Below are 13,051 nucleotides of genomic sequence, written 5' to 3' on the forward strand. Positions count from 1 at the left end.
TGCTTATATAGAGCAGAAATACTTGTTTCATCTGTCACTTTACTGATCACTAATACTTATAAATAAGAAGCAATCCAAGTAATATCACCTTTACGTAAAAAAATAGTTTTCCTTCACTGTTCACATCTTGCTCATCAGAAATACAGAAATATCAGCTGAAGTGACACATGATAGATTTAAAAAAATAAAATAAACATAATCAAAATTGGAAAGGTTGGTCAGGAGATTTTTGTGTATTTGCTGTCAATTTAAAGGACACGGTTTCTATCTTTCTTCTAGTACCCACCTATAATACCTTATTTCATAGCACTGAAGGTTTCTAAATAATTACCTGAAGGGGCTCCAACCCAAGCCAGACCAAGGACTCCATCATCAAAATCACGGTCTGTAAACACATAGGCCAAGCAATAATCATCATGATTCTGCTCCGAGTTCAGCTCCAGAAACTTTTCCACACCAATGTTCGGAAATCTAAAGGGATTGGAAGAGTCCTTCTCATCTACGGTTGTGTTAATCTAGAAGCAAATCGAAACAAACTGTAAGACATGATTCATTTTCACTTGCACGTGCCAGCTAAGAGGATTACTGCTGTCAACACCTTGGTGTGTTACACAGTTTAAGATGTTGCTTAAGATTTGTAAGCCTGGACAAATTACCACCCCAATATTTGGAAAACAAAGTTCTTCAATAAATGAAGAATTGTGTATGAAATCTCCACTCTCTTATTTCCTTCTTCTTCTTTTCCCCATCAGTACCTAAAAGTTTATGTTTGTCCTCTTAAATCATCACTTTTTACAAGGAACTTTCAACTTGGATAGCCATTATGTGTTCTAACGTTCTTGGGGAGTAGCAATACAGTCCATTCACCACACAACAACACTGCTGAAACACAAGCAAATTGATTCCTAGGAAAAAAACTGACTACAGCTTAATAAAGAAGCAGTGGGCTTTTGACAACAAACACTAAAATAAAACCAAATAAATGGTTTAGGGCAGCTTTACTACAGAGACACTTGTGTTAAAGAACTATTACAAAACAATAAATAAGTACAAGTGAACAGGAACAGGACATTTGAAAAATACAGCCCCTAAGGATTATGAGGGAAGCTGAAAGGATTTCCAGTACAACTTACTCTTATCCGTTTCACCATGAAGCTGATGTTACGGATTCCTGAAAAATCTGTGGACTGGTAAATGGTGTCAATGGCTTTCACATGGCTGGATATCTGTCAAAACCAAAAACATCCACAGTTCAAAGATCCATGCATTACACTGTAGCTTATCTTGAACAGCCACAGCTGCAAGGCCTAGGCTTCTACAATAAGGTCCAGTGCTGTAGGAACTCTAACAGGCCTTTTTAATCAAATGTTGATGGCAAATAATGGAAATAAGTCACTACATAACCAGTAGTTACTACTACAGTACCTGCATTCCCACCATGCCAGACAACACCAAAGGATTTTGCCATTTCTCTTTTTACTTTTCAAACACAATTCTATCAACTATTCTGATACCTCTTTGTGATACTCCTTCATTCATTGCTATGGCAAGACTGTTGAAATTGTATTCAAAGCACTGCATTTCTTTTTTGGAGAAAAAAAAAATTACTTGTTACAGCATTACTCTCTCATTTCTGGTAAAACACAAATGTGAAAAAACTAATCATTTATCTTTTCTAAGAGCACATAGAAATGCTACCTCATTAAAAACCTGACTTTGAAGGCAACTTCAGAGCTTTGAAAAATGTTACTTGAATTGTGTATGTACAGTGTAATGAATAAATAGTAGAAGTCAGATTTGCAAATGGCAGTGAAACTTCAGACTTCAAGAAGTATGTTAACATGCTAGCTACATTTTCAGCAAATTATCAGCAAAAACACCAAATCAAACCAACCCTTTTTCCAGTTAATAGTGTACTGACAAATGAAAAGCATCTGTTCTTAGCTGCCACCGCTTTTTTAACCATTCACTACACCAGATGCTGCAGGAACAGATCTCAGCACCATTAGCTTACAGTGGTTTGAGCTAAAGTTTCAAAGGGAAGGCTGTGCAAGTGTTAAAACAGAGGTCTGGCAGGCTGTCAAACAGAACAGAACTCTTCAGGAAGTATTATTTTTCTATGTATGAATTGAGAATAGTCAGGCTGTAAGCGCTGCTCAGAGGTGCTAAACACCACAGCTGCCACTAAAAACCAAAGGAAGCACAAGTGCTCAGGACTTTTGTCACAGAAACAGTGTCTTTTTAGTGAAATAAAAAAGCTGCTTCAATAATGTCAAGATCACTTTAATAAATGAAATAAGACATCTAAAGTAAAAAAGCAAAAATACACACAAATAAGTTACATGACATTCATCAGAACTAAACAAAGGAAAAGCAGATAATTTAAACCAAAGGGACTGGAAATACCTGTGAGATTACAGCTTCCCTGGTTCCATAATGTTTGTAGAACAAATGATCAGTCTGAATATACAGCTGACATGTATTTTTTTCAGCCTGAGTGGCACGTTTTTTCCTTAAAAGCTGTGGCCCATCATTCTTAGGCTCTTCAAAAGGCTTCTACACATACACAGGAAAGGAACACATTAATTTTGTAAATGTACACGCTGCACTAGATCACCTAAAAACAGCAATGGATTTTGCTAAACATCCTCTGCTAATACAAAGGGACTTCCATTCTTTTCCTTGAACTTGGAAAGTTTCATGAATCTCGAATTAAGTACGTTTTCAAGTTTTCAAGTATTTTCACTGAAATCTTAGCAAAACATTTCTGTGCATTTCATTTTATATTACAAAAGGCAGTCAACGTTAAACAGATTTTTTTTTCATTCGTGTGATCTTTGGAATTTTTCTTTTTCCTAATCCTTTTCTAAGATATACAAACTGTGTTAGATTAGTAAAAAAACCAGCACTGGTAGGACTTAAAATGCACCTTATTTCAGATTGTAATTACCTTAGTTGGCTACCTCAGCAAACAGAAATGTTTAAGCACTTCAGCCTGGAACAAATGGGACACTAAACATGAAGTTAAGGGGATGCTGGCTAGTCAAGAGTGGTATCTGGTAACACAAGGGCCTTACAGCACTAACTGCTTGATGGCCCACTCTCTCCATGAAGTTTAACAAGTAAATTTTTGTGAAAGCATGTTATTGTTACCGGTGCTGAATTGTGTATTAATATTGATAATATCTGGAGTCACAGCTTAAATAAACTTTAAGTTGCTGGTGCTATTTAACAATCCATATCACATAGTTTTGTTGGTATGTATTTAACTGACACCACAAAATTATGCTAAAACTTGGAACAGCTCAAAACATAACTAACTCTAAGAGAATCTCAGTAACTTACTGTTGGAAATTGTTGGGAAAAAAATATTTCATGACACGTGGTGCAAACCTGAAGGCAAAACCACTGCGGGACTCTAAACAGGTACACACAGGACACTTACCTCTCACAGCAGGTAATCTGTAGCTGTAACCCCTTCACTCTCAGAATATTGTTAATAAGACCCTCCCACTCATATCACTTAATTTTCCACTGAAAGCACTCAGATATCCCAAGTGTGTTACATTAACGTAACTTGAAAATCTAAAAGTTACTACTCTTTAGAACGAATATATTTCTTGGAGATCAAGGGCTCTTGAAAATCTTCTTTCTCAACTGCAATAAAGTATATTCCTCATCTTAAGCTTGATTTCCACAGCCATCCAAAAATCCTAACTGTTGAAAAATTTGAGATCACGTAGGATTCATTAAGGCTATAAGCTGACACATCTTTGCTACAGAAGCAATGAGAAAAAGAATTTACAAAAATTATGTTAATAAGAAACCTCCAGCAATAATTTAAATATCTCACAATGTGGAAGGATGATGACTGACCAAAAGTAAAAGAGACAACATACAAGAAATAGGAAGTTATGACACTAACTACTAATCAACATAATCCATTAGCCTGTATTGTACCTCTGTTGTTGGTTCTTCTATACCAGTCATCTGGTACTTCTGCATTCTTTCAAATACTGAATGATCTGCACAACCTCCTTGTGGTCCATATTTATGTGGATATTCTAAAAAGAGGAAGGCCAGGTTGAGTTTTCAAATTCCAAGCAGAAGTCCAAAATATGGCTGTATCACTGCAGCTTATTCAGTTTGTGTCCACTATTGTACATGTGGATTGAGGGAAGCATTCTTAGATTCAAGCTTTATGCAGCTGTCTTTTTTTCATTAAACATTTCTACTAAGATACATTCTTACTTTTACAAACAAAACAAAATTCCAATTGCTTCTTAACATTGTTTTCTTACAGACACAAGAAAATATGATGAGCAGTGTCTTAACATAGGAATGAGAACCACCACTTACACTCATGTACCCATGAGTTTGAACTAACAGCAGCCTTCAAAAAATGAAATCACAATGGAAAATCGTCAGAGATCAAGTATACTAAAGACTGCTTGGATAGAGAGGGGGTTTTTATTTTACTCAGTAAACAAAGAACCTTGTTAACATTCTTAGAGGGTTTTACTATTTTATTCATCTTCCACAGAATTGTTGACAATTTTTTTACATTATGCCACTTAACCACCAACACATAAGAACTAAAATGCTAGTGATCCTTGGTTTTCAACTCAAATCTACAATTCGGAATTATGAGTTTGCCAGCAATGTTCTTGACAAGGTGAAATGCGTGATTTCCATTCTGGAACGTAAACAGTGCAATTAAGGATGAGATCAGTGTGTGCATGTACATATGCACGTGTGCAGATTTGAAATTCAGAGTTACACATTACAAAATTACGGGTAGATTTGAAAATTTCACTGGCAAAGTTAAAAAAGACTGAAAAGAAACACTTTCAACTCCTCCTTCCTGCAGCCAACTGTTTAAATTTCAAAAACAAAACTGCCATACTATGTGGGTACACATCAGTTAAACATGGTGGAGATCCAAACTAGCTGAGGGAGAATATCATACAAATGCCTGTTTAACAAGGGCAATTTTTTCAAGACTTGCCAGTGAAGATCTTATTGCACAAGTGAATGTCCTTCAGACACACAGAGTCAGGTTTTGGTTAGGTTAGGATCTATTAGAGATTTGTAAGCAACCTGTACTTGCAGAAGCTTCCTCTGGAGATGAGAAACACTGAGGAGGTCTTGTCCCTTCAGAGTCTTTGCACGTTGGATCCCATTATAAACTGGTGCCCAAGTAAGAGCGAATGGAATACAGATCATGGGACCCACAGATTTAAATAATTAATAATTCCTTTCCTGTAGGGTAAACTACAGTTTTAGCATCATCTCAACAGAGTGGAGGTTTTGTCAGAAATGTGTAAACTTTACTGAGGTTTGTTTTCAGGAATTGTTAGCAGGTTCATTTTTTATTTTTCTTTGGTGTTTTTTGTTTGCTTTTAAAAAAGAGTGGAGATCCAGATTCACAGAGTAAACAGAAGACTCGTAAGAATGGATTTATAAAGCCTAAGACCTGTCACCAAGGACCTGATGTCCACCTTATAAGCATTTAATGTGATTTTACCCTGGACTTCCTCTGGTTCTGTGGAGATGCCCCCTTGGAGTATGGACTCTGATGTGGTGTCATCTGACAGCTGCCTTTAATTATCTTTGATTCTCATTCCTGCTCCCTGCAATCATATTGTATGATGCTGCTAAACTATTTCAATATACAACTTACCTTGTAATTTTATTTAATTACTTTCTGCATATTAGTTTCAACTTTTCCCACCACACAAATGCCATTTTTGAACTGCTGTCTCATCACATTCCTCCAGGCACAGTTAGACATAGCACAGTGCCAGGAGAGTGAAGAGAGAAAAAGAGAAAAAATTGCTCTTACTGTAAGTCACCTCAACCAATTTGCTCAAGCAAGGTAGTGGGACACTGACTTGGCTACAACCAATATTAAACAAAAAGCACCATGCTCTCTTGAGGTCACTTTGTAATTTTGGGGATCCTGTTTAATATCACCAGATTGGAGTTACAAGCAACGGATTATAAATATGATCTTTCCCTTCTCCATCTCCACCACTCTTTTTTCCACCCACAACAGTATTAAAAAAAAAAAATCTACTGTTTTCATTCTAATGAAAATTCTCATTACCTACTCCCCAGTTTCACACTCCTGACTATTTATCTCTGCAACAAGAGCAGGTTATCCAGGGGCAGGAGCAATGGACAATTCTGCCTTTCCACTAGCACATTTCACCTACAGAAAATCATCATACCTTTAAAGGAACTCCTGCAGGAACCCCACCCTGTAGCATTATGACAATTGTCAGAACAGTACTAGAAATAAATGCTCTCAGTGCATTACACAAAATAATCTGTCTTTTCTCTCTGTCTTTTTCCCAAAGAGGTTAGGAAATCCCTTAACTACCTTTTTAATGCTGACTGCCTGCAATTCAAATAAATATTTCTCCCTTCAAAAGTAATAATCTACTAAGAAACACTTTAAAGGTATGACAGTAAAAATTGTAAAACATTGAACAGTCTGCAACAGCAATTGCCAAGGTTTTGCATGTGCTGGAAAAATCCACGTGGACACATTTAAAACTACCTTGCTAAACACAAGAGGCAGGTAATGGGATAGTTCACTTTGGAACCATGTCTGACTCACAGGGAAAGTTGCACACCAAGTTTTCTTTTGCTAAATGCTGCATTACCCCCACACTGTGAAGGCACCATTCCCTCTTCATCTTTTGAGAATTCCTGTTTCCAACATCCCCTGCAGCAGTTCCATTTTTAAATTTCTGAAGCTAAGCAAGAACTACATGCTGTCAGATGACTCGGACAGTTTTGACCCACATGACAGAACTGATCCATGTTCTTGTGAAGCTTTTAAATGCTCTGAGATGTGCCAGTTCTTTGGGATCAGGAGCTTCTTAGCCTATCTCTACCACAACCCCATGAAGTGAGAAGGAGAAAACACATGCCTTCACCATGAAATGGTTGCTTACAGTGAATGCAGAGTTGAGAAAAAACAAGAAGACTATTTTCCAACAGAGCTACAGCAGAAAGTGTTAATAACAGATTTGAATTTCTAACTAGAGAAAACTATTAGGCAAAACAAATACTTTATTTTTCTTTTCCAGCATTGTCCACTTTCAGTTTTTGTACCTCCTGACAGAATGTTAAAAAAGAGTAAAAAGTAGAAGATAACAACAAATCTAAAAACCACCCCCAAAATCTTGTCATTTCATACTTTCTGACAAAGATGCCTTATTCTAATTAGATGGCAAATGATTATTGATTTTTACAACTCCAGATGCTCAAAATAAAATTTTTTTTCCTTTTAAGAAAATGTACTACCTTCCACTAAGACATTCCTGAACATGTGAATTTTTTACTTCTACTTATCAGTAAAAAGTACGATCTGTTAAGCATTTAGATTAACTACTTAATGATTACTGGATTCAGGCATCTGGGACAAGGATATGCCATCAAACTTTCATCAAAGATGATGAAAACTCAATTCTTCAGCAGCCACAGATTTGCCCAATACTGGCAAAAGCAAGAGTGTCAGAACAAAATTTTAATGTAAGTAGATACAAAAAAAATCCTTATTACAGATTTCATTCAAAGCAGTCTGTGACACTCTGCTCCCATGAAAACTGTCAAGTAGACCATTATTAAATTGACAACCACAATGTGATGAAAAAGAAACCAAGTTCTCATTAATAAAACGCAGTTTGCAATGGTCTGTACATCCAGCAGACAGGGCTTTGCAAAATTAAGAAACACTTCACTTTCAGTTCTCAATTATATGGCTCTTCCATGTTAATTTTCCTGAAGGTCTGAACAGGATCTTCCTGTGTATTGTTGATCCGAGGAAACACAGATTTTGTATTTCACAGCATGAACTCAGGGGTACACTTGAAGCAAAGAGTATTTAAATAAAGTAAATATAGTTCAAATGAACTTAAAGAAATGTTTCTAGAACGTTTTAATGCAAACAGCAATTTGCATCTTTCTAGCCCTAAATTATAAAACAGTTTGATCAAAGAGTGGTTTAGAAACTAAAATCATTCAACTTGTGTTTCAAGTCGTGAATAGAAGGCTGGCTTCAACTGGTCACCAGATCCACTGTAACAGACAAAAGCTGCCTTATAAAGTTGACAATATAATCCCCATTTACAAAACAACTTTTGTTTAACTACTGAATAAGAACTCATTGAGATGCTAATCATATGTTGCATTGTGATTTCTGAAAAGCACTAAAAAGCATATTGTTTCAAAAGGCTGAAACATGGGTGACCAAAAAATACCCAAATTAAAGCAAAGATGACTTTTTACCTCAGTCTCTCCCTAGTTAGAAATGTGAACTTCTTTATTGCTGTTGTCCTATGTAACAAACCAGTGGTTTGACTCTATTTCACCAGAGTTAGCTTTAGATTAGAGTAAAAACAACAAATTAGCACGCTTGCTTTGATTTTTAAAGCTGCTATAAAGCTTCGCTTTTTTGAGTTGTTGGGAGTTTTTCTGGAGCTGCAGTCCAATGCAAAAATAGCTCTCATGAAAGGCAAAAATAATTCAGCTTCAAAAGCACTGTTCAGAGAGAGACAGAAGTAGTTGTACACTTGAGATATTTCAGACCACAGAAATCCTGGAGGCATCTAGATACCATGGAAAAAAGTGAACCCATACAATCAGAACACAGGCACATCAGACTGCCCTGGCAGCAACCCACAGGAGTGGAGTGTTTTTAAATAGTGCTGCTTAGACTTCTCTCCAGAAGGGGCTATTTTCAACCACGCTGAGCAAGTAGCAGTGCTCACTCACTTGGTGACTTGGAAGCCACGCTGTACTCTTGCTTTTATGTGGGATAGATTTAGACAATCCCCTCTGATAATCTGATTTTGTTTCTAACTGATGGTTTCGATGCATTAGATTCAGGAGGAAAAACGGTGAAGGCCAAAGCACCAGCACCTGAATAATTAAAAACACCCCAACATATCCTGCTCCCGTTCACTTTACTAAGACATTACTAAGAACCAGTTTCATCATTCGCTTTCTCCAGTTCCCAAGTGATCCATTTACTCCTCTGACAGAGATCACTTCTACAAAACAGCAACAGTAACATTCATAAAATCAATTTATCCGCTTCTTTAAGGTACAGTTCTATTTCTGTCAGTAGTTGATAACAGTGAAGAGTATTTTTAGTCACTCACTATTTACAGCACAAGGAACTGGGACATGAGACAATCTTCTTGCTTGTCTCACCCTTTGAAAGCTGGGCACATCACTTCACTGCCTTATGTCTCTTACTTTCCTCCTCCCCCTCTTTTCAACAACAGGGTTAATAAAACCCTTTATAAAGCTGATGGTGATTTATTTGCACAAAGTCCTATGTAAGTGGTAGTCCATCATTCCCACTATCAAGCAGTGAACTGAACTGTTCAGTGAGACCTATAAGACATAAAAAACTTACAAGTACGTACAAATCATTCACAGAAACGTTAGGAAAAATGTGCCTTATGGTTCCACAATAGGTTCTTGTAATTTTTTTAATTACTTTTCCTCACTACTCTCCTGCTACAGCAGCAACCCCTGTAATATCCAACTGCACCCAGCAAGGCAAGCTGCCTCCTCACTGTCTGAACTGATTTTCACCAGCAAGGCTGTGCAGCACGTGCTGCAGCTTCTCTTTGAGAATCAAAAGTATGGAATGCTACCCTGTAAAGTTTATTCTCAAGTATGGGTCTTGTAAGCACAAGGAAAACATACACTGAGTCAGTTAGAAAACAAGTACAGCCCACAATGTACACAAAACTCAGTAAGTGCACTCGTTCACAAGCTCTTTAAAATGATGGAAATTCTATTTGATTTGGGGTTAGAAATCATGTTTACAGAATGAGACAACAGGAAGGACTCACAGCAATTTTAACATACTCAAAGACAGCACACGTACTGCCACTGAATGTGAAATACAAAAAAATCCACCCAAATTTGCTAAATTTTTAGCAGAGAAAGATCATTTCTCTTCACTGCATTTATACAAGAGAAGCAATCAAGGAGAGCAATATGCAATAACCCTGTGCTTCTCACTGGCTTACAGCACAGAGAAAATTATAATACATAAAGTCAAATCACAATCAGAAATTTTCCTCATCCAGCTTCCTACTCTTTGACATTTCTTTTCTCAATGCAGTCTCATTATGACGTACTTTGAAAATGATTTACACATATATCATCATCAGAATTGTTCAAGTGACTTCTAATGATCTAACACAAGTCTCCTCATCCAATTCCAAATGAGATTTCAAACTCAAACCTTCTAGAGTTTGTGCAATGGTCCAACCGGACACATTTTTAAACAAAGTTGTGGTTTAAATTGATTTTTAAGCAAGATTGAAGTCATACATAAAGTTAGCTTGCAAGACAGTTTGTTAGCTTCAATAACCTAAAGATCACCTTAAACTGACTTTCTGCCAACACCTACTTGGAAGGATTCAAACTTGGAATCCACAACTTTATTGCAGTATTTTTAGGTTCAGCATGAAGTTACTTAAAAAACAAATAAAACTGATTTGTATTATACCTGGAGACTGATCATACACAAACAGGCAGGTGGAGTGCAGAACTCTGATGCAGCAGTTCTGAAGATGTAGGAGCATTTCATGGTACTTTTTCATCCTTCTGGGCATTTACAACTAAAGCTAGATTTCTAGGGCTATACTTGTCAAATTTAAGTACTATCTTCTGGGCACTTCCATCAGCTGCTGTGTAAAATGGGACATACTGGGTGCCACCACCTCTGCTAACGAGCTCTCTGAAGACATGTGACCAATGCATGTGGGGGAAGCTTTTATTTCACACAAGTGCCACCTTCACAAGACACAGGTAATTATTCAGTGGCTTGAACCTTTATTATCTTTTATTTTTCAGACTACAGGGAAGAACAATCAGTATAGATCATTTTAAAAATGCATTTTTCAAAAGAAACATGTACCCACTGGGTACAAAATGTACTGCTTACACATTTAACCCTGACTGCTCAGGACTTCTTAAAATGGCAGAATAAAGAAGACTCACTTCGGTTTGCCAGAAATCTCTCTCACCATAATTGCACATGAATCACTTCAGGACAGCACAATTCACAGTGTCATACACAAGAAAAAGTCTCATTTGATGCTTAAAAATGGCTTATGGGTTTTGACATTTAACAAAAAAAAAATATTTCATGTGTAGCACAAAATGGAAGTACTCACTGATATCATCTTCATGATAAATGACAGAGTGGAACGGGAGGTTTCTGTCCTTTATGTATCTCTCTGCTGGCTCAATATAAAAGGTCCCACTGTGAGTTTGGATGAATCCTTCAAATTTTCCATCAATAACAGACCCATGAGTAAAACTTCCCTGCTCACCTGTTAAGGGACAAAGTGCATTAGTTTTTATTATACTTTTAAAAGCTTTCAGTCCTGTGCAAACTTCAAGCATCACACTACCCAGGGTGTTCAGCAGAGTGCTAACACATGATACATGCACAATTATCCTGATCCTGTACCAGTTCCCAACTGCTAAAAACCTGCATGAATTCCAGGGTAATAAGATTCTGGATAACAGCAGAAAGACATTCTGGCAGAAAGTTTGTGTCTGATTTTTTAAGACTGAGATTATTCAGCAGTAAGACACACACATATAGTAAAATCATAGTCACTAAGCTCAACGCCTTCCTGATCAGGTGCATAAATGACATGTTTAAAAAGCATATAATGAAGAATTCAATTATATATTTTAAAGCTGTTACATATACAGCATGTAATCCTGCAGCCAAATCCTGTCCTTAGACATCCCTTCATACAATTATAAATTAAAAAAAATAATCATAGAATCAGAGCACACACTGAACTTTGAAAGCTTTCAAAGAAAGATGTACCTATATTCAAGACATCCATTTTTCTCTGCAAGCATAAGCCTCTTAAAACTGTAGCTAGGTTTAAATGTGGCACAGAGTGAATCTGTATTTGAAACAGTCATAATCTGGAAAAGTGCAACTGTCAAAGTTTAATCACTGACAGCTACAACATGCAGCATCTCAACAAGCCTTTTCCATACAAAGGATGAAAAATTACTCAAAGACTGTTTACATATTCCTCCATTAAAGAAAGTTCAGAATCACACTATCAAATTATCAGAACTTTACTCATCATTAACCAGTACTAATTCCTAATTAACAATTACCAAGAACTATATAAAGCTTATACACCATACTGAAATTTGGAAAAATATCTTGAAGATATGCCAAACAACTCTTGGGAGAACACCAAAAAGTAAAAGTAGGCTTTGCAGAACATTCATTTTTGGATATTTGTGAGTGATCTGTAAGTGATCACAGATTTGCTTCAAACTATGTTCTATTAGAATGTACATTAATATAATGAACTTATAAGCCACAGATCTTTGGAAATTTCAGAGTACTTGGAAAGAAATCTCTTGATCTGAATGGAAATCAAGAATCAAGTGCAAAACAGGTTATTTACTGAACTCTAACTTTATTACAAGTACCAAGTTAGGCTGAATAAGATAATAAAGAGGATTAAAAGAAAATGTAGAGTAAGCCCAGGGAGTAGGTTCACATGGATCCTTTGATCTGATCCATTAAAAATAAGGAAAGTACCCAAAAGCTTTCCTGAAATACTTTCACAAAATAAGAAAAAAAAGCAACAAAAGTCCCCACACACCCTAAAAGCCCTGTGACCTACTCAGAACGCCTGGATTGGTCTGCTAGATGCATATGAAGCCCTAAGTGTGTATACAACTTTTCACAGTTTAAAACAATCACTTCAAAACTGCAGGACATCACTAAGAAAGATCTTCAGCAAAACCAAACAGACAGAAGACCAGAGTAAGTCTTAATCCATCTCTTCATCTGCTTTTAATTCCTTAATTCTTCCTTTTTAACCAATTTTATCTTTGGTATTTACTGAAATCAGGTATATTACCCTTAATGATCGTAGCTCTATATTCCTTCTATTCCTTTAAACTAAGAATGCACCTGATTTTTTTTCTTTAATGCATACAGCTTTTTCCTCTTTTTTTT

At 36.4% G+C, this 13,051-nt stretch overlaps 1 protein-coding gene across 1 annotated transcript in view; it reads right to left on the bottom strand.

Moving 5' to 3' along the window:
* ADAM10 (ADAM metallopeptidase domain 10) overlaps positions 1-13,051 on the bottom strand; it is a 44,628-nt gene that overhangs the window by 10,711 nt on the left and 20,866 nt on the right. Inside the window, exons 4-8 of the mRNA XM_027736961.2 lie at positions 11,217-11,375; positions 3,961-4,064; positions 2,407-2,556; positions 1,134-1,226; positions 332-515 (exon numbers count right to left, since the gene is read on the bottom strand). Of these exons, the coding sequence (XP_027592762.1) occupies positions 332-515; positions 1,134-1,226; positions 2,407-2,556; positions 3,961-4,064; positions 11,217-11,375 (690 nt within the window). The remainder of the gene's footprint in view (positions 1-331; positions 516-1,133; positions 1,227-2,406; positions 2,557-3,960; positions 4,065-11,216; positions 11,376-13,051) is intronic.

The sequence above is a fragment of the Pipra filicauda genome, unplaced genomic scaffold (assembly GCF_003945595.2).
Source record: "Pipra filicauda isolate LSUMZ 115617 unplaced genomic scaffold, ASM394559v2 scaffold7_size6619720_pilon, whole genome shotgun sequence".
Taxonomy (NCBI): domain Eukaryota; kingdom Metazoa; phylum Chordata; class Aves; order Passeriformes; family Pipridae; genus Pipra; species Pipra filicauda.